We start from the raw sequence: 21,986 nt of genomic DNA, 5'->3' as shown, positions 1-21,986 counted from the left end.
AGTCTTGAATAGGTGCCTGGAGATGGTAATGGGATGGATGAGGGCCAATAAACTGAAGTTCAGTCCAGGCAAGACTGAGTTGCTGCTGTCAATGACAAAGCTGCTCGAGGAGTGAGATTGTCATGGAAGGGGTTGAACTCCCTCTGAACGAGCAGGTTCATAGCTTGGAGATGATGCAGGATTCTGGCCTACAGCTTGAGGTCCAGATCTTATCTGTAGGACAAAGTGCCTTTTATCAGCTGTAGCTGATACACCAGCTACAGCTGTTCCTTGAAAAGCATGATCTAACAACAGTGATTACATCCAGGTTAGATTACTAAAATGAGTTCTACACGGGGCTGCCTATGAAAACTGTCCAAAAACTTCCATTCATCCAAAATGCAGCAGCCAGGCTACTGTCAGGGGTGGCATATAGGGAGTGTAACATCCTAGTGCTATAAGATAAGCACTGGCTGTCCGTTCATTTCCAAGCACAATTCTGAGTGCTGGTTCTTACTTTCAAAGCCCTAAGAGGCTTGGAGCCAGGGTACATGAATGGTTGCCTCCCCCCCCCCCCATATTTTCCAGCTTGCCAGCCAAAATCTTCCTCGCAAGTCCTGTTCTCTGTACTGTTTCCTTTGGCAGTGAGGCAGTTGCTGATTAGAGACAGGGTTTTTCCAGTGGTGACATCTCACTCATGGAACGACCTTCCCCTTGAGGCCTGCCTGGCACCTATACCACCTTCTTTTACATGCCAGGCAAAAATTTGATAGATAAATAAATGTTTATTTTACCTGGGCTTTTAACTAAGGGTCTGTTCCTTTGATTGTCTTTTTTTTTTTTTTTTGCCTGAGAAATAAATTTAAGATACACTTTAAGCAGTGTCATGGTCCACAGTGTTGAAATGTTGGTTTTTTTTAAAAGATGTTTTTGTTTTTTATTATTTTTTTATATATATATAAAAACAAAAAACAAAAACATCTTTAAATATATATATATATATGTATAATATAACAGTATAATATGTACAGTGCACTAAAACACAGTATAACACAGACAAAGCATGATTATAAGGTTGGAGAACAGGACAATACGAAGCTTCATAACTTGGGCAATGAAGACTGATTTGAATTCCACAGACATTAACTACAACCTTATTCATGTAATAAGAATGGTTTTGGTTTTGTGTGTGAAATGTTATTATCGTCTTCATTGCCTGAAGTAGAACTGCATAATAGAGAAAGGAGATGCCCTTCAAAAATTCAGCTGAGTCTTGAAGAGAGAGGAAAAGGAAAGTGGTATGTTTGGAAGTTCAGATCATGGCTTGAGTTTCAAACTGTGATTAGTGCTACCACAGTTTGGTGGGAGGTCTGACACATCTTAGAAAAAAAACACACCTGAGCTAGGTAACACTGCATGTGCTATAGCCACTGCTAAACATGTCTACACATGAAAGCATTTTATAAAAAAATTCTGTCTGTATCTTGGTCCTTAATATTTTATTCAGTGCCAAGCTGAATGGCAATTGACCTGAACTAGTTTTAACTAACACCAAGGAAAAATCAACCTTGTATTTCCATATAAACATCACCATTAGGTGAGTGTGGAAATGCATAATTATTTGGGAAAGTAAGTACCAGAACGACAAATAGATAATCAAATCCTACAGTGTACTAAGTCCTTGGGCTTTTGAACACAGCAGGTTGATCCAGTGCTTTGACAATGTTGTAAGTGAAGTCAAGAGAATCTGTGGCTCAAGAAAGTGGTGGTGGTGGGGAGTAACTAAGAAAACTGGAGCTGGCAATTGCTTTAAAAGGAAAAAGTCCTGAGATGGACAGAGTTGCAAGCCATGGTGGCTAAAGGGAACCTTTGAATATCAATGCTAGGGAGGCATTATCAGGAGGAGTCCTTGGCCTTTGTGCATGTTATTTGGTTCTCCAGGGCAGCTAGTTGGCCACTGCGTGAAATAGGCTGCTGGCCTATATGACTACTGGTCTGATCCAGCAGGGTGCTTATTATGTTCAGTCAAAAGGGATCCTGCTACGTTGATTTTAAATTTAGGCACCCAAATTTAAACCCATTCAAAAAGCAACTGTGAATTGGTCCACTATTACAGGCATGTTGGCCGTCCTAGACATAAGTCAATATCTAATTTACAAGAAGAGCTCCAGAAACAATAGTATGGCTTAGTATTTTTATTGTTTTTAAGTTGGAGTGAATGTACTTATATGCATATGTACTGTCAAGAAACAGCTGACTTATGGTAACCCCAGCAAGGGGCTTTCAGGGCAAGTGAGAAGCAGAGGTGGCTTGCCATTGCCTTTCTCAGCAATATCTTCCTTGGGGGGGTCTCCCAACCAAGTACCAACCCTGCTTAGCTTACAAGATCTGACGAGATCAGGCTATACCTTGTCTCCTTAGTCTTATAAAGTGCTTTTTTGAAAAAGTGCAAGGCAGGAAAAAAATAATTTTCTAAATAAGTAAAAAAAACCAACAACAAAAGTCGCAGATGTGACTTTTTATGTGAAGATCAAATTACAAAGATACACAATATAGATCATATAAGTAACTGAACTGAAATTTTCAAATACACTAAGGCTGCGATCCTAAAGGGGACCCCTGAAGCTCCTTAGGGTCCGGTGTGATCCCATGGCATCCATGCCGGCACTGTGACACGACGCAGTGGTGAGGGACTCGGGTGCCTGCGCTGCTTCCTGGCAGCATTCCAGCAGCACAAGTCCCTGTGCCAGCATCCTGGGAGGCATTCTCAGGGTGTTCCCAGGGGTGCAGCTCCTTTTAGGGACCTTCCTAATTTCTTTCACCTCGGGAACGTCCCTTCTCGCAGCGGCATGGCTACACCACCTTTTTGGGTGGCATAGCCCCATTGATTACAGTGGGGGATTTTCAGGTAAGTTTTATTTTTCTTTTATTGTAATTTTTGTTTTGTGGCCAGGAATCCTCTGTGGCATGGCTGCGCCGCTTCCAGCTGCCGTCAAAATATTCCACCCCCCCCTTAGGATTGGGCTGATAGGGTTGAACTCCACCTTGATATATGTTGTTCCAGTACATAAGAGATCAATTCCTCAATATAATTTTATATGTTGCTGATTTCTTTTCAGTATACTAAAACAGGGAATTCTTCAAATCCTTCTCAGCCAAGCAGAAAACACAGGAGTGTTTTATAGGTATCTTTTATTTTTTAGCAAAAATAGTAATATTATGGCCCTTGGTATGACTTACTCAGTTCTGCTTTATCTTTAAAGGATTATAAATAGAAAATCTGCCGAAGCATTAAATTTTAAGAACACTTTTTATTTTCCAGGACAAAACAGTCTAGATGTTAACCCTCCTGCTGATCAGGTACCAGAAGAGAACATAATGGGATTACTTCAGAAAGCTGGTGAAACTCTATGTGTCGCAAGTGAAAATAGTTTAAGAAACAAAGGAGCATTGAAGCATGCTGAACAGAACATTATCATGTATGTAAATCTTTTCCATTAAGAATTCATTAGTTTGAATTTCAATAATATTAATGCTTTTGAAAGATAACATAAATTTCAGAATGCATGGACGGCCCCTTATATACTATACAAAATACACTGTTAAAGAATTATATAAGGATAGTTGCATAAAATCTCATGTAGTAGATGTTCCCAAGCATTATACAGTAGGTATTTAATTGCTTTTATCTCAGACATAGGTCAAATAGTCATGGTAGATATTATAAAGACATACACAACTTTGATTTGACAATTTCTTTTTTCAGTCAAAAGCTTTATCTGCTCCTTTAGGAGCTAGCTAATAGAGATTGTCTGTACACTACATGGAGAAACAGACAAGGAAAAACACTTGTTCTCACCTGTACAAAGTATGGGAAAATCTTGTATCTGATTCCTGAGCCACCAAGACAGGTGGGAAAACAGCCATATAAACCTACTATAAATCTGGTCCTAGCCCCAATTGTAATATTCTTAACATGTTTAAACCTTTTCTTCAAATTGTCTTCAACAGGAACTCATGGAAGCCAGCTGACATGTTTAGCACTCTGGGTGAAAGAGAAAGGGATAAACCCTTGTTGGATGCTAAGAAGTCCCAATGGAAGAAGGAATTAGGTACCGTGTAATTAGCTGCATTATTAAATATCCTTCTCATTTTATGTAAATATTTTATCAGTGTGCTTAACTGCATATAGAACTGCATATAGAACTAACATTTGATTAATCTATTGTTAATCTACACTTCTAGTGTAGTTCCATTTTTTAGTAATGTACCCTTAAACAGTCAATATTTAAACTAGGCAAGAGTTAGATATTTAAATGTCAAGTAGTTTGTCACCTTCTTAGTTATATACGCTGATCCAATATAGCTGATTCTTAAATACCTGCAATGTTTGTCAGCTTTTATAGTCACATGAATATAGGATTGAGATCTTTTCCACATGCTTGAGTTACTCCTGATTTTATTGGGAGTCGATCCACAAGCATTGGAATCAAGTTTGGGCAGGGTTCTTCTGCACGTCTGCCATACCTATGCATTTTTACAGTTATGGAGTCAGTTTATTCTGCACATGGCTTAAATGAGGATTTTTAAGGGACGATGCTGGTGTCATTATCAGTGGTGGCACAGCATCTCCTTATTTTTCAAAATGGCCCTAAAATATTGATATAATGCTGTAGCGTTCTCTGAATTCCCAGCTTTCATTTTAAAAAAAGAGTAAGTCTCTAGCTCCTTCCCTCGAAGAGATATAGGGGGAAAGGCATATCTCCACAAGGGAAGGGGACAGAGACGTTGTTTAATTCCAAGTGTTCATTGAAAAATTATCATTATAACACTACACCATTATATCAATATTTTAGGGCTGTTTTTTTAAAAACCCTGAAATCAGTCATCCTGGGGGTGGGGAGTGTTTTTACAATGATGACAATAGTTGAAAATGGGGTGGAGGTGGGTGGGTCACGGAAGTTGTGTGGTCGAAAGTTGCCCAATGGTAGCTGCTAGGCCTGGCTCCAATAAATCCTCCCTCAAAGGCCAGAACAACCCTGGAAAAGGCCCTCCCCTCCCCCAGCCTTTTATGACAGAAACCAAGGCTTAAAGACTGGTAGTACTGTTGTGGCTGCCTAGCAATGGCCACTGAAAACATTTGTTTCCTAAAGCTATAGGTGCTGCTTCTATTATTTTGGGAGACTCTATGAGGATTAACGCATGGGCAGAATGTTCCTGGTTCGCTCCTCTGTTATCTCACAATATTTTAATCCCACAATATTTAAGACTGGATAATCAAACGCATGACACCAGCCCATCCCACTATAAGTCTGAAACAAGTAGCTGCTGGAGGCTCCCTGTGCGTTTGAACCAACCATATAATGTGGGATAGTTCGCAGTGTGGGATAGCAGGGGAGTGACATTGCCCAAGGATTGGCTGAGGAGTTATCCAGTCAAAGGGTGATTCTCCCCCTTTTTTTTCTTGGAACACCAGCGTTCCGGTATACCATCCGGTATACACCTTGGCTTTTCCCCATATAGCGATGAGATCCAAGGTCTCTTTCTCTCGCCACGACATCCCACGGGCCCCTGGTGAATGTCCCGATGGAGACGTGTTATTTGTCAAAAAATAGTCAAATCCCCACAAATAAAGCCCTCACACGACCAATACAGTAACGGAATGAGGACTGACAGGAAATGGCGGGAAAAGCGACTATTGCTCGCGCAGGAAAGGGGGCGGGACGGGGGAGACCGGTAAGGGGCATTAGTAGCGAGCTAGTCGAGTCATTACACGCACGTCGGCGTTCCGGTAATGTGGTGAAATTAAAAAAAAGTAGCAGTTTAGCACCGAAAAGATCACTAGAAACCAGGGACTGCTTAACCTGGGTTTTTTTGCCTTAATTCGTGACTAAGGTGGGTCCGATGCGCAGCCCTTGGACGGTCGTGCGTGTGGACCACGGGGATTCGCTACTTTTAAGGCACAAAGGCGAGACAAATTGGCCGTGCATTAAACCCCTATGACTCTAATCTCTGGATTTAAATGTCCACAGATGGAGACACACTGAGAATAAAATATACTGATTAGGGCAGATCCAGCCCCAAGTTTCCAAGGGCACAAGCATGTCTGCCTATAAAGCATAACTTTCATATTTCCCTCCTTCCCATGACAGTAGGAATGGCCATTTTGGGTTGCTGCAGGAGGGGAGAGTTTTAAAAGTCATGTTCTGCATGTAGACATCCTCGTAGTGCAGAAACGTGAGATTGGATCCACCCTGTAACATCTATTTTTAATTTTTTCATTATTATATTCAAAGTATGCATATTTTTTAAAGTAATGTAAAATGAAATAGTGACATAAATCATTACCCTTACTGAACTCTGAGCTCCTTAGGAGAAAAGACAAAATATATGTGTAAAAAATAAATAGCTGGATATATTCATGATAGTCTTTCCATTTTTTGAGAAATGTTCCTTTTACCTTTTCTTTTTCTTTCTTTTGACATTACGTACAATCATTTTCATTATTCTGAGTTTGAGAACTCCCATTTTCAATTTTTAAAAATGGGTTTTGTCTAATTATAATTAAGAAACTTCAAATTACTGCTTTTTGAAGCTTTGTTATTTGTACTTATGGAATAACTCTGATCTGTTTCTGTTCTTAAAGATGAGCAGGTAGCTTTAAAGAAGAAACTTAAAGAAAATTTAGAATCCGAGTCAAAATGTCACCTGTGGCAGAATGCAGATGCAGTTAAAAATTGCTCAGAGAAAGGACAGATGGCTAATCAGATTCAGGTAAGAGAACCACATTGCTTGGTATTTTAGTTACTTCGTTTATACCCTGCCTTTCTCCCCAATGGGGACCCAAAGCAGCTTCGATTGTTCTCCTCTTCTCCATGTCATCCTCACAACAACCCTGTGAGGTAGGTTAGGCTGAGAGCATGTGACTGGCCCAAAATCACCCAACAAGCATCCGTAGCAGAATGGCAATTTGAACCTAGTTTGATTCTCTAACCACTACACCACAGTGGCTTGTTTATGTAACTTAAATTTTACTTTTGTTTGGCAAATAGATATTTGCATTTTCAGTTCTCTTTGTTTATCCTTAGAGAGTAAATGCAGCCTTTCTTCTCAACTACACACGCAGAAATTACTGTTCAAAAGAATGGGCAGATACCTTGGCAATTCTACTACCTGTTCAAGCACCAACTTTATAGGCCCATTCTAAATAAATGGTGATATCCTTGAGAACTTTTCTCCAAACATTCCTTGAATTAGCATATGATGTATAACACAGAGGGGTTAGTTTCTTGTACTGAACAAGAATGATAGCATGATATAAAGCATGGCATTCAGATATACCATAAAAAGTAGTTTGAATTGCTTCCTTTGTAGATGCCATTTTCAGAGGATCTGAGTGCTGCAACAGAAGATACCCGCATTTATTCAGCCACGGAGGCTAGTGAACCTTCGCCCAGTATTTCAAGCAGCCAAACTGGACAGTTCTCTAGTTTCAGTTCTCCAGACTTGCCAGCCGCTATTCGATCATCATTTGTGTTAGGGGTGAGAAATTACTTGCGGGAAACATATTTATTTAAGCCTGAAACTTCAGATGGTGCATTTCTCTGTTTCTGGAACGGCCTGCCTAAGAGATATTCCAAGAGATTGACTTGGCACTTTTTAGGGTATAGGTGTGATAAGATACATTGCCTACTTCCGTTTCTGATTCTGTTAGTTATGGGAATATTTAAAGTTTGTCTACAGTCTTTTTGTCATAGTGTATTAGGAAAAATGGCTTTCCAGTGTATTTTAGAGTTATATTCTAGTTTAATCATAGCTGCAAATGTGTATGTGCATTATGTTCAAAAGAGTAGATTTTGTTTTAAAAGAACAAAAAATAGCATATAGAACTGCTATTAACTGCCGAGATGGATACAATCTCAATAATTTATTTGCAGTCATAGACCATCAAATAAGATGGATATATGTTAATGTCTATTCATTAGAATTTGCTGTAATGGACCGAAACTTAAATAAGCCTGTAATTTATTACAGCCACATAAAATAGTAACGACCTGTTTAAAAAAAAACCCCTAAGAATGTCATATAAAAAACTTGATATAGGGCTAGTCAATTTTTCTGTTGCCTGTACTATATTTTATGATCTTTTGACTGCATTTTATGAACAAAGTTACTGTCTTAAATTTGGATTCTAGTAAATGGGAATTTGCAATTTACAAAACATGCTTGAATTTCAGCAGATTCTCAAGGGTTGTATGCATATGTGATGCACATTCCTGTGATTAATGTACACAATAATCTAACCGCCATTCATGCGACATTCAAAGGTGAATAAACTGGAGAAGAGAGGGGGACTATGTCAATAAACTCTGCCACAAATCTGTGTGAGTTCACTTGGAAGACCCTGCATGTCTAGATACATTTCCATCAGATTGGGAACACTTAAAAAAGTCCACGATCCTAAGGAGAGTGACCTACAAGTATACAGCATACCTTGGAGCATGTCATCATCCTGCTTCTCTCCCTCCCTCTGGTTCATTCTTCCTGGACTGTCACATGAAAAGGGTTTCAGTCTTTTTCAGTGCTGGTATCTCCATAAAGTCAAGCACCACAAATTGGGCCAATGGCAAGACCCATGCAGCTGCTACCAATTTATATAGAAACTATGTCAGTATGGAACTAAAACATCATGAGCCAGTCTGTTATAAGAAGCCCCTGTGATTATTTATTTATTTAAAACATTTATTAGCTGCCTTTCCACCTTTTGGGACTTAAGGCAGCTTACAGTATAAATATAACGATGATATAAAACACATAAAAGACCACATAGGTGTGTGTCTGTTGTATGTCTAAGTGACAGATCAAGTTTTTTTTTTAATTAGAACAGTTGGAACAGGTCAGGAATTATCTGACTGAGGTGTCAGAGGAAGCACAATTTTTCTTCTTCTTTTAGGAAGCGGCTCCAGTGGAGCATCCTTTCAGTGCTGTAAAACGTGAACAACAGAAAAAGTGGCTGGAAGAGCTTGATAAACAAAAAGAAGCTGCAAAACTACGGAAAAAAGAAGAAAAATGTGATTTATCAAAGGTAGTTGGGGTTTGGGAAGCGTGTCTTGAGATAAGAAGACATATATCAACTGTTCTCCATTCCTGCCACGCTAGACTCCTCCAGAAGAGGAAGAGTTAAATTAATGAGGCCATCAAGCATGTGGCTTTGTATTGCATGCTACTCATGGAAAAAATACCATGCAGTGTGTGGGGCAGCAGTGAGGAGAGCGAATTGGTTGAAGTTGCCGCCGTCTTCCTCATGTCAGCCTCCTGTGCCACATGAAGTTAAGTTCACGAGGCTCCACAACCCCTGGGGTCAGTTTTGGGGAAGCCACAGAGGCTGTTGGGGTAAAGGGGAGGTGGATAAGATCTGTGACCATGAGCACTTTCTGCTTGTGCTTTGTAGGATCCAAGCTACCGAACAAAGATGCTTAGGTTCGGGCTGCATGTTACCCTTCTAGAAACAGCTGTGGGTCAGCAATCATAGCTCTGTGAATCTCTTTGGTACTTTATATGAGTGCTCATCAGCTATACTTGAAATCTAATATGCAAATCTTAATCATCTTTCAAATCATCTTTATGTGAAGTAGGTGATGTGAAAGACCTCTGCCTGAAACCCTTAGACCCTGCTGGTCTAAGCAGACAATATTGACTTTGATGGACCAAGGGTCTGATTCAGTATAAGGCAACTTCATGTGTTCATGTGAAAGCAGGATATACATTTAAGTATAAATAATCTTAATATTTTGTTGCTTCATCTTTTTCTTAGGCTGAAGAGCATGACCGATGGACAATGCATTTTGATTCTTTCAGGAATAACGCTTACGCTTCCTCACAATACCCTTTAAATGCAACATATAAAAAGCCAATTGAAACTTTACATTTTTCCCCTGAGCCTCAAGACTCAATTACTTTTACACCTACAGAGATGGAAAGTTCAGGAAAATCAGTTGGGAGCAATATTTCAGAGCCAAGTCAGAAAGGCAGGTGAGAGTTCCCCTTAGTTTTTATAGTTTACTTTCCAGCATTTTATAGCAGTAGAGTAATTTTTTTAATCTTAGTTTCCTGCACTGACATTCCATAGCAATTAAGAGCATGTGTGAAATTATTGTGAAATAAAAACTGATATACAGAACTGTCGAAGATTCTCTACACTCCTACAAAAGGCTCTGAATACACACATGTGTTTTGTTTAAATTATGCTATTTAAATATTTTTTTCATAGTTTTCTTCGTTCGATGACAGCCCTTTTGGATCCTGCTCAACTTGAGGAAAGAGAAAGACGGCGGCAGAAACAGTTAGAACATCAGGTAGAATCATTAACTTCTGACCAGCCTTGTTAATTTATGTCCCACTTTTCTACAAAGTCTGCAAAATCAGAAAAGGCACTAACATTCAGTAAAAACAAAAGCAGAGTACAGGGAAAGATAGGAATTGTAGCAATGTTTCTAAGCTTTCTCTGACACATGGCTTCTATCTTCTTAATCATGGCTTCTTACTTGTACCTGTTTCAGGTTACCCTTTTAAGTTGAACCATTCATCTTGCAGTGTGAGAGGATTCCTTTGTCCCAGTGTACAACTAGTTAAGCTAAACAGTACCTTTGTTTACACCCCTGTGAAACTGCTCCCCGACTGCCCCTTCCTCTCCCCCTCTTGCACATGCACATTTATGTCTTTGCTTAGCCGTTTGGAGGAGGTAGAAAAGAGAGATGCAAGTGGCTCAAACCATACTGCTTGGCTGTGGTCAGTAGGGCAAGTATTCAGCTGGTCTGCATGGCTTGTTGAAATCCCATAGCTAAGGCTTCTCTTTCTGCGGCCTGTAGCAGTAGCAAGAAAGTTGGCATTGTGGGTAAATATGGTACCAAATATGGAGCTTCCCTGAGGAAGTTGGTGAAGAAGATTGAAATTATCCAGCATGCCAAGTATGCCTGCTCCTTCTGTGGCAAGACCAAAATGAGGAAGAAAGCTGTGGGTATCTGGCATTGTGGCTCTTGCATGAAAACAGTGGCTGGTGGTGCTTGGACATACAACACCACTTCAGCAGTGATAGTGAAATCTGCCATCCGAAGGCTGAAGGAGTTTAAAGACCAATAGAAACCTCTTCATCTCATGCTGTCTTGTGTTCCTCTTCCAGTTTCTCAGTCCATTGTTGGTTTTTTGTCAATTTAAGGTGGTTGTGAATCGGGGGAGGGGGGAATACCATAGCTAAGAAAAAGAGCTGTTGCGCATTTCAGTTTTCACAATAATTTTACACAAGTGTCATTGGTTGTATATATTGTGCCCATAAAAACACTCCCATCAAAAAGTTCTTGCTGTGGTAACACATATTCCCAGCTGCTGATGCAGTTTAAAAACTCTCTTCGAAGTCTCACTTTGGTTGCATAGGCCAACGGAACCATGAATACTTTTCTGTTAAATAGTATCTCTATTGAATCCAAGTATAGTCTGAAAATGGGTTTCGCTAATGTTTTTTGGACATTACTGGAAAGTGCTATAGTGCAGCTGCTTTGTAGTTTTATAAGACCGTATTAATAGTCATAATCCAGTTCACCTAATTCCATTCGTAGAATGTAGGGGGAGGAGAGGAGTCTGATGGGAGATAATACACAAGGAGTGTTTTAGCTCTAGAACATGTATTTCTGTTTATTTTTTAGGTAATACATAACTAACATATTAAGCAAGTAATCAAATCTCTCACATACAACCCCCCAAAAAAGATTACAGTTACATTAAACCATTTCCAAAGGCCATATTCTGCCTATTCATTAATTTTAGAGCATTTTATCATTCTCCTAGAAAGCCATCATGGCTCAAGTAGAGGAAAAACGAATGAAGAAACAACTTGAAGAAGAGCAAAGGAAGCGGGAAGAGCAAGAAGAGGAATGCCGGCTTGCAAGAGAGCAAGAATTGATGAAAAAGCAGTTTGAAGAAGATCTGCTCAGACAAAAGCAAAAAGAGGTAGTCATCCATCTATGTGCTATTGCAGTCTGTGCACATATGGATCCATATGCATTAAAAATATCCCCATGTTCTGCAAGTCGAAGTATGCAGATATTTAAGAGATCTTAAAAAGGTGTTTCTTCCCTTGTTCCCTTATTAATGTTGTGTATTTTTCTTTCATTCTGATAGGAAATCATGACCCTTAAAACAAATGAACTGTATCAGACTATGCAACGAGCGCAAGAGTTAGCCCAGAGATTGAAACAAGAACAGCGTATTAAAGAGTTGGCTCAGAAAGGACATGATATTTCCAAACTGCAGAAGAATCTTGGTGGTAGTAAGTACCAAACTTCAGTAGAGTTGGCTGGCTGAAGAGGCAATGTTTCTCAGTTTAAAAAAGGAACATCACTGTTCCGTTTTGGGGGGGTCTGGTGTGTTTGTTTGTTTGTACCCTGAGAAAGCCTCCTTTGTCCTCCAACATCTTATGCACAATAATCTGGTGTGCCAACAGTAAAGCAGTGTAATGCATTTTTATTAGGGCCAAGCCAATTGTCAGATAGCAGAGAGCAAGTTTTTGTGTATGCCAGAACTATTCATAAGGCTGTATGTGTACAAAAACAAAGGAGGGGATGATAAATGTATCAGGGCATGATGGAAAAGCACAAAATCCACAGTTGATAGCTTTTCCTTAGTACCATGGAACATCTTTTTCTCACCCATTGCCCATCTTTTTAAAAAAAATTTGTACTGAACAATCCAGCCTGATGAGTTCGGGGGAACTTTTGAAATTTTGGTTTTAGTAAAAATGTATTATACTGCAGACTTTTTTTTTTAACCATCTGTATGGCAATTTTAATTCCTATTTGTAATGGCTTGGTTCAGAAATATTTATATCCCACACTTTTAGTGTCAAATGCATGCTACACCAATCCAGGAAAACAATAAAATACAATGGTTACAAGTAGTCAGCAACATTAAAAAGGCATTAAAATAGAAAATACATTTTGAATTAATTAAATTAAATAATTTTAGCTCAACATGTTTTTCTTTGGTTCTTGTAGGTTATCCGGGCTGTGTAACCGTGGTCTTGGAATTTTCTTTCCTGACGTTTCGCCAGCAACTGTGGCAGGCATCTTCAGAGTAGTAACACTGAAGGACAGTGTCTCTCAGTGTCAAGGGTGTAGGAAGAGTAATATATAGTCAGAAAGGGGTTGGGTTTGAGCTGAGTATTGTCCTGCAAAAGTATTGTCCTGTAAGTATCAAGATAATGTGCTAATGAGGGTATGGTATGTTAATATGGAACCATTGTATCCTGAAGTGATCTGTTAATGTGTGTAATCCAGAACTAATCTGTATGGCTATTGTTGAATGTTGTCTTTGTCTGGAGGTTTTTCAGGGCAGGAAGCCAAGCCTTATTCATTCTTAAACTCTCTTCTTTTCTGTTAAAGTTGTGCTGATGTTTATGAATTTCAATGGCTTCTCTGTGCAATCTGACAAAATAGTTGGTAGAATTGTCCAGTCTTTCAGTGTCTTGGAATAAGACCCTGTGTCCTGTTTGTGTCAGTCCATGTTCAGCTACTGCTGATTTCTCAGGTTGGCCAAGTCTGCAGTATCTTTCATGTTCTTTTATCCTTGTTTGTATGCTGGGTTTTGTGGTCCCGATGTAAACTTCTCCACAGCTGCAAGGTATACGATATACTCCTGCAGAGGTGAGGGGGTCTCTTTTGTCTTTTGCTGATCGTAGCATTTGTTGTATTTTCTTGGTGGGTTTAAACACTGTTTGTAGGTTATGTTTTTTCAAAAGTTTCTCCATCCTATCAGTGACTCCTTTAATAAATGGCAAGAATACCTTTCCTATGGGAGACTGTTTTTCTTGAGTTTTCTGATTTTTGTTTGGTTCAATGGCCCTTCTGATTTCATTCTTGGAGTAGCCGTTTGCTAGCAGTGCGTGATTTAGATGGTTAGTTTCTTCCTTGAGAAACTGTGGTTCACAGATCCGTCTTGCACGGTCCATTAATGTTTTGATTATTCCTCTTTTCTGTCGGGGGTGGTGGTTGGAGTTTTTGTGTAAGTAGCGATCTGTGTGAGTTGGTTTCCGGTAGACCTTGTGACCTAACTGAAGGTTTGATTTACGGATGACAAGGGTATCAAGAAATGGGAGTTTACCCTCAATTTCCTTTTCCATGGTAAACCAACTCACACAGATCGCTACTTACACAAAAACTCCAACCACCACCCCCGACAGAAAAGAGGAATAATCAAAACATTAATGGACCGTGCAAGACGGATCTGTGAACCACAGTTTCTCAAGGAAGAAACTAACCATCTAAATCACGCACTGCTAGCAAACGGCTACTCCAAGAATGAAATCAGAAGGGCCATTGAACCAAACAAAAATCAGAAAACTCAAGAAAAACAGTCTCCCATAGGAAAGGTATTCTTGCCATTTATTAAAGGAGTCACTGATAGGATGGAGAAACTTTTGAAAAAACATAACCTACAAACAGTGTTTAAACCCACCAAGAAAATACAACAAATGCTACGATCAGCAAAAGACAAAAGAGACCCCCTCACCTCTGCAGGAGTATATCGTATACCTTGCAGCTGTGGAGAAGTTTACATCGGGACCACAAAACCCAGCATACAAACAAGGATAAAAGAACATGAAAGATACTGCAGGCTTGGCCAACCTGAGAAATCAGCAGTAGCTGAACATGGACTGACACAAACAGGACACAGGGTCTTATTCCAAGACACTGAAAGACTGGACAATTCTACCAACTATTTTGTCAGATTGCACAGAGAAGCCATTGAAATTCATAAACATCAGCACAACTTTAACAGAAAAGAGGAGAGTTTAAGAATGAATAAGGCTTGGCTTCCTGCCCTGAAAAACCTCCAGACAAAGACAACATTCAACAATAGCCATACAGATTAGTTCTGGATTACACACATTAACAGATCACTTCAGGATACAATGGTTCCATATTAACATACCATACCCTCATTAGCACATTATCTTGATACTTACAGGACAATACTTTTGCAGGACAATACTCAGCTCAAACCCAACCCCTTTCTGACTATATATTACTCTTCCTACACCCTTGACACTGAGAGACACTGTCCTTCAGTGTTACTACTCTGAAGATGCCTGCCACAGTTGCTGGCGAAACGTCAGGAAAGAAAATTCCAAGACCACGGTTACACAGCCCGGATAACCTACAAGAACCAATGAACTCTGACCGTGAAAGCCTTCGACAATAATATGTTTTTCTCTTTTAATGCCTTTTTAATGTTGCTGACTATTCATAATCATTGTATTTTATTGTTCTCCTGGTATCATGACTATTTATTTGGGTTCAAGTTATTTGGGTTTTATTTCCCTTTTCAGATGATACATTGTATGAGAGTTATAGTGATGACCTGAATGGCTTTTCAGATGTCATCAAACATCATGATCATTGTTCTGCAGAGAATAGCAGAATGGTAAATCAAGATATCCAATCAGTCCTCTCTCCTCGGAAGGACACTGCTGTGCAGACAGGTACAAAAGTTCATTAAGTACTATGTTCATTATCTTGATCTATAGATTAAGGCGTTTTAATAACACGAAATAATGTAGCGGGTGATTAGATGGGGTTTCTATGTTCTTGTTGATTGAAAAGGCTCTTTTAGCGAAATTTTGATTAAACTGGTTTACTATTAAATCATAATGCAATTCCTAGTGCCAGGAATATTTTAGATGTTAAACTTTACCAACTGAAGGCCAACAAACCCACTCTAAGTCAATGATATCCATTGGGTGGAGGTTCATTTATTTTTTTATTTTATTTTTTCGAATTTATAGCCCGCCTTAAGATACATCAAACTATAAAACAATAATTTAAAACATCATATTAAAACCATAAACCAGGTGGCCTTAAAAACAACTCAGAAGTCACCATGTAACCGGGTTTCGGCAGGTCAGCCCCTACTCACAGATGTCAAAAGTGTGTGGGGGGAAGGATGGGGAGGCCAGCAAAGATGGATAAACTTGCGGCTGCCCTCAGTTGTAGGCCTGGTGGAATAGCTCCGTTTTACAGGCCCTGTGGAACTCCTTAAGGGCCCACAGGGCCCAGATGTCACATAAGAGACTATTCCACCAGGCTGGGGCCAGGGCTGAAAAAGCCCTGGCCCTTGTCGAGGACAGCCACACACTCTTCGAGCCAGGGACCACCATGGGATTATTACCAGTAGAGCGTAAAGCTCTTTGGGGGGCACACCAGGAAAGGCGGGAGATCTCCAACTAGTACCTGGAGCTTGCAAACCCTAACTATCACCCAGCAGGCGCATTCACAATTATACTTCATCCGTTCTGAAGGTCTGTGGTGCTACTTGAGAAGCTGCATGGAGTAAATTCCAAATACATTATAAACTGCTTTTTGGTTTTTAAACTAGAGAATGTACAGTGGGGTGAAGGAGCTTATTATAGCTTTGACTGTGTGATTCCTTATGTGCAGTAAGAGTGGGAATCATGTAATGTCTGGTGGTGGGGGAGATGAGAAACAAATGGTGGCAGGTTATGGTAAATTGCCAGCCAGTGAGATGTTTGAAGAGGGGCGGAGCTGAAAGGAGGGATCAAGTCAATTCGGTGTGACAAAGACTAGAAGGCCCTAGTCTCTCCTGAACAAGCAATTTGTAATCAGGTAAACCAGACAGTTTCATTTTAGGACAGAAACTTGACAAAATTCTGGCAGCTTGCCACTTCCTTTAATATCCAGTTATGTGTTTCTTAAGATCATTTCATTTTAATATTCTAGGGTTTCTGTTCTTGGGGTGTACCACTTAGTTCTAGGATATATACTCAGCTGGACACTGCTTTACTTGTACATTTTTTACAGTCAGTTTATTACCAACAGTTAACTCCTAAATTATATAGTCACAATTCTCGGTTGTTCACAAGGTCTTTTTGTGTTTTAGCAAAAAAAATTTTTTGATGAAGTATTCACTTGGGCCTTATTCCTACATGTTATCCTGTGTTGTTGTTGCCACAAATCCTATGTGGGTGTTTCTCCAGGTTGTAAACCATTTTATGTGAAGAATCTGCCGTGTCATTAGGAGAATATTTTAACTACCTCAATGGAGTTCTACTCTTGTCATGTGGATGAAATTTATTCTTGTTTATAAACACTCATGCTAAAGTATTGTGACAAAACTGAGCCCTACTCATGGCCATAGAAAGATATATGTCAGTTCTAGGAGAGAACATTTTTTTAGTAAAAACGCAAAGACTGTACTTATAAATATAAAACAAAAATCTTCAACGAATCATGTACAATGCAGCTTTGCTTCTTTTAATAAACTTTTCCAGACTGCAGCCGGCCTATATATTTGCAATTCTTTTTTTTAAGTAAGTTTTTATACCCTGCTTTTCTCTACCGTAAGGAGTCTCTTAAAGCCAACTTGGAAGGCTTTAAGCAGGGAGTGGGCACGTTCATGGAGGAGAGGGCTATTCATGGCTACTAGTAAAAATTGATACTAGTCATGATGCATACCTATTCTCTCCAGGATCAGAGGAGCATGCCTATTACATTAGGTGCTGTGGAACACAGGCAGGATAATGCTGCTGCAATCATTTTGTTTGTGGGCTTCCTGGAGGCACCTGGTTGGCCACTGTGTTAACAGACTGCTGGACTTGATGGGCTTTGGTCTAATCCAGCTTGGCTTTTCTTATGTTCTCAAAGCGGCTTACAATCACCTTCCCTTCCCCACCCACAACAGGCACCGTGTGAGGTAGGTGAGACTGAGAGTTCAGAGAGAACTGTGACTGGTCCAAGGTCACCCAGCAGGCTTCATGTGGAGGAGTGGGGAATCGAACCCAGTTCTCCAGATTAGAGTCCTCTGCTCTTAACCACCACACCACGCTAGCTCTTCACAATATATTGTGAATTTAACATAGTACTATCCTTAAGGCTGATCAGAATGGCAAGTATATGGACAGTCACTTCAGATCATTCAAATTCTACAAGAGAGATGATGTTATATAAAGGTTTTCAGTATAACTATGACAGTGTCTGAAATAGGGCTTGGTATATGAATAATCAAGTATTGCCAAGTATAAATCATTAAATTCATTAAGAACAGAAAATTAAAGTCTTAGCATATCTGATATTTATGCTAGTTACAAATACTTAATGTAAAATTAATTTTAATAAAGGATTAAATATTTAACAGTGCAGTCCAAAGCCCCATAGAGGTGGAAGTAACTTTGCATAGGATTGCAGAGTTTTAAAAACTTTATCTTAGTTATGGTTGCTGCAGATAACAACAATTCAATGAACAGTTCTTCTTGGACTTAAAAGAAGTAGTGGTGGCCAGGAATACTTTTTATCTATGTCCCTTGATAGATTAAACCGTTATGTAAAGGAGCAATTTTATGTTAGTACTAATAACAACAGTAATAGTCATAAAAATTTTCATTGACAATTATTTCTCGGAAGGAAAACAAAAATTCAGAAGGAAATATGAACATCCATTTTCCTTCATGGAAATGTACAGTGATATTTCACATTGATCAGTCACAATTTTAAGTTTATAGAAAACATTGGTTAGCCTTACTTTTACCTATTTAGTTTTAAATCAATGTTCTTTTATGCTGAATGCATTTTTTTTCTTGGTAAGTCATCAAAGGAAAAACACTTGGGGCATTATTTGAATAAGTTTAAATGTAACGTTACTGAAATATAAATCCGTTGTTCTTTGGAGTGCATTGAATATGCACACATATATTTATCTTTTAGATAGTGTTAACACTGATCTGTACATTGAGCGAACTAGGAGTGGAAGAGTGGACTGTATGTCTCCAGATATTTCTATAGAATATAAAGTGGACTCTAACAGCAAAAAATGTAAGAAAGAGCCGCAATATACAGATAAAAAGAAAATTTCAGAGAAAGAGAATATTGTCAACTATAGCAATTTAAGTGAGCTGACTACACAAAAAACGAAACATACTAAAGCACTGGAAAGGAATGAGAAAAGGCCGGACTGGAACATAAACAAACCTTGCAAGAGGTTTGTTCCAGCATCAGAAAGATATCCAAGATGTCTTCAAAAACAAAGAGAAGAAAAGAAGGCAAGACGCCAAATGGAACTGCTCCAGCAGGTTGAAAGAAATAGCCCTGGCAATCTTTATCAAAAGAAAAGCATTTCTCCAGATCCATCTCTCTCACCTCACCATGAAGACGATGTTAAGAATAAAGTGAATGCAGTAAGAAAGGTGATAATTTATTATTTTAAAGCCTTTTCCCCTTCTTAGTCTATATTCCCTTAAGTGTGAAAACACTGATGTCTATTTTATCTTATTTCCTTAATTTGTAGCCTTTCCCACTGAGACACAAGGCAGATTACAGGGTAACAACTGGGGGAAGACTCAGAAGTAGGAAAACACAAAGGACAATATATTAGATACAGTTAGTGTATGTAATGTGTGTAGCCACAATTTAATTAAGGCAACTCACTACTCGTGAACATTTCTAACACAACTCCAATCATTGCATAAAAGACTGGGCAGGAGAAATTAACCAGAGTGCTCATATTGCACTTGTTATTTGTGTGCCACCTTTCTGTTCAGAACTGTTCAGTAACTTCTGATTGCAAACATGCTGGACAGTTTCTGACAGGTAATTGCTCAACGAGATGACCCCCTACACACACACACACTGCTGTCCATTTTGAAAGTTGGATTAATTCATAAGAATCAAGAGATGCCATAATCAACAGTCTATTAAAGGGCAAAAGCAGGAAAACTCTCAATTAGCAGTTTCTCTGAAGTAGTTTGAAAATTAATGTGTTCCTTCCACTGCTCACTAGATTATTTTCCAAGGGCCTTTCCAGACGATCGGTTGTGGTCCAGACATATTTATGACTTGTATAATGCTCCTGCAGATCTATTTTCAATGACAGTAGGAGTGGGAATGTGCTGTCCTTGCTACTGTTGGCATCTTCAGAAAAAGATGGTTGGGCGACCATTCTTGCACTGGAGTTTGGAGCCAGGAAATGCACAGCCTCTAATAAAAATGCAAAAATGCAACGTAAAGTAATTCACAAAACTCAGTGGTGGAGTCCCCATATATCACAGTACAGCCCTGTATGATTCATGCACTTGCATCCCACAAAGCAATAATTAAGAACTAAAGCATAGTCTGGGTAAAGAATCACATTTGGAAAAAATGCAACATCTATACTAAAATAATGCAGCTTTGAAGAGGAGCTGGATATGGCATACAACAAATGACCAACAAAAGGGCATTTATTGTGCCATCTTTCAGAATGACCCTGAGGCTGCAAATCTAAGAACACTTACTGGGCACTATTATTTACTTCATGTACTTCAAGATATTCTAATGCAACCTTGGATTTAAGTGCTCCCATGTTGTTTTCTACTTAGGCAAAGCTATCACAGGTTCTTGAACTAGCAGTCAGTTCCTGACTAGGCATGCCAAACCAAACATTATGCTAGGAATTCCATGAATACAATCTTCCAATGTTTTTTCTTTCTGTAGAAGATATGTGGGGACCAATTCAGATTGGGACCATGGCACAAGGGTAAGGGGATTAAGCCCTCGTGTCTGCAGTTTTCCTGACTGGTATGTTTACCCCAACAGGGCAATTAGTAGCTCCACAGGCCATTTTGGGTTGGGAAAATAGGTCAGAAGGGAAGGCCTCAACTCTGCCTGCCTCCCTAAAAACCTGGTGCTGTTGTCACTTACAGTGGTATGAATCATACAAATGCAAAACAAGTTGTAAGTGGTTAAAAAAAGGCAATCAAATCCACAAGATAAATAAAGATATTAATGGCAAAGTGAAAAATTACAGTTTCATTATTTGGTCTTATTTTAGGAAGAACCATCTCCAAAAAATAATTTGATTGAACCAAGGTAGGTATCTCATTTACTTACTAAAGATAATTAAGTGTTACAGTAACTGAATTCATAAGATCTGTATTTTTACTAGCAACTAGAAATCAGGTTTTAAAGTACAAATGTTAGTAAATTTTACTCATGCAGAAATTATCTTTAGATGCAAAAATTTCTTTGAGAAACCAAAATGTAAAATCCAAGTTTTTAATGTATGTAGGATATTTCGGTGCTGCCTCTTCAGAGTCCTGCTTGAGACGACTTACAATTAAAACAATATCACAATGTAGAAAACAAGTTGTTTGACATAAACAGCATAAAAACTATCCATAAAACAGAAGCAGATAGAACTCATTACCTAAAAAATGCAAGTAACAAAGATGTGTTTTGACCCCAGCACCTTAAAGAAAGTAAAGTAGGTGCTAAGCAAACCTCAAGGGGAGACAGAGTAGAGGTGCCACTGCAGAAAGTGTCCTCTTTGCTCGCCACCCACCTCACCTCTGAAGATAGGGGTATAGAGAGCAGATCTTAACTGGAAGGCTGGATAATATGAGAGGAGATGGTAATTCAGGTAGCCTGTCTCCAAGCTATTTAGGAACTCAAAGCAGGACTTGAAAGGAAGATCTTTGCTGGCAGGCTGGACAGTATGGGGGAGAGGCAGTACTTGAAGTACTCTGGCCCCAAGCCATTAGATCCAGAAACAAATATGTAGCCAGTGCAGATCTTTCAGCACAGGCGGGATACAATCTTTCTAACCAACCCATGCCAATAGCCTGACCATTGCATTTTGTACCAGTTGAAATTTCTGGACTGTTTTCAAAGGCAGCCCCACATAGAGCACATTGCAATAATCTAACTAGGCTGTGATCAGAGTATGAATCACTGTGGCTAGATCACGCTTCTCAAGTAATGGTTGTAGCTGGCAAACCAGCTGGAACTGGGGAAATGCTCTGTGTGCTATAGATGAAACCTGAGCTTCCCAACGATAGGCCTCCAGTTACACCCCCAAGCTATGAACCTGCTCCTTCAGTCGGCGTGCAACCCACTCCAAGACAGGCTGACTCCAGAGTTCCCAAGCAGCTTCTCCATTGCCCAATAGCACTTCAGTTTTGTATGGATCGC

At 39.3% G+C, this 21,986-nt stretch overlaps 2 protein-coding genes across 2 annotated transcripts in view; both read left to right on the top strand.

The window, feature by feature from the left end:
* CCDC66 (coiled-coil domain containing 66) overlaps positions 1 to 21,986 on the top strand; it is a 48,690-nt gene that overhangs the window by 10,504 nt on the left and 16,200 nt on the right. Inside the window, exons 5-16 of the mRNA XM_056856709.1 lie at positions 3,302 to 3,458; positions 3,991 to 4,091; positions 6,626 to 6,753; positions 7,354 to 7,521; positions 8,933 to 9,064; positions 9,794 to 10,011; positions 10,250 to 10,334; positions 11,821 to 11,982; positions 12,154 to 12,301; positions 15,359 to 15,511; positions 18,747 to 19,225; positions 20,848 to 20,885. Coding sequence (XP_056712687.1) covers positions 3,302 to 3,458; positions 3,991 to 4,091; positions 6,626 to 6,753; positions 7,354 to 7,521; positions 8,933 to 9,064; positions 9,794 to 10,011; positions 10,250 to 10,334; positions 11,821 to 11,982; positions 12,154 to 12,301; positions 15,359 to 15,511; positions 18,747 to 19,225; positions 20,848 to 20,885 — 1,969 coding nt within the window. The remainder of the gene's footprint in view (positions 1 to 3,301; positions 3,459 to 3,990; positions 4,092 to 6,625; positions 6,754 to 7,353; positions 7,522 to 8,932; positions 9,065 to 9,793; positions 10,012 to 10,249; positions 10,335 to 11,820; positions 11,983 to 12,153; positions 12,302 to 15,358; positions 15,512 to 18,746; positions 19,226 to 20,847; positions 20,886 to 21,986) is intronic.
* Positions 10,512 to 11,130, top strand: LOC130492051 (60S ribosomal protein L37a-like). Its single transcript, XM_056865841.1, has 2 exons — positions 10,512 to 10,525; positions 10,848 to 11,130. The coding sequence occupies exons 1-2, from the start codon at positions 10,512 to 10,514 to the stop codon at positions 11,116 to 11,118; spliced, it is 285 nt and encodes a 94-aa protein (XP_056721819.1). The 3' UTR covers positions 11,119 to 11,130.

Source organism: Euleptes europaea, chromosome 1 (assembly GCF_029931775.1).
Source record: "Euleptes europaea isolate rEulEur1 chromosome 1, rEulEur1.hap1, whole genome shotgun sequence".
NCBI lineage: Eukaryota > Metazoa > Chordata > Lepidosauria > Squamata > Sphaerodactylidae > Euleptes > Euleptes europaea.
Note: the sequence above shows the minus strand (reverse complement) of the source record. Positions and strands in the feature narration are given on the sequence as shown.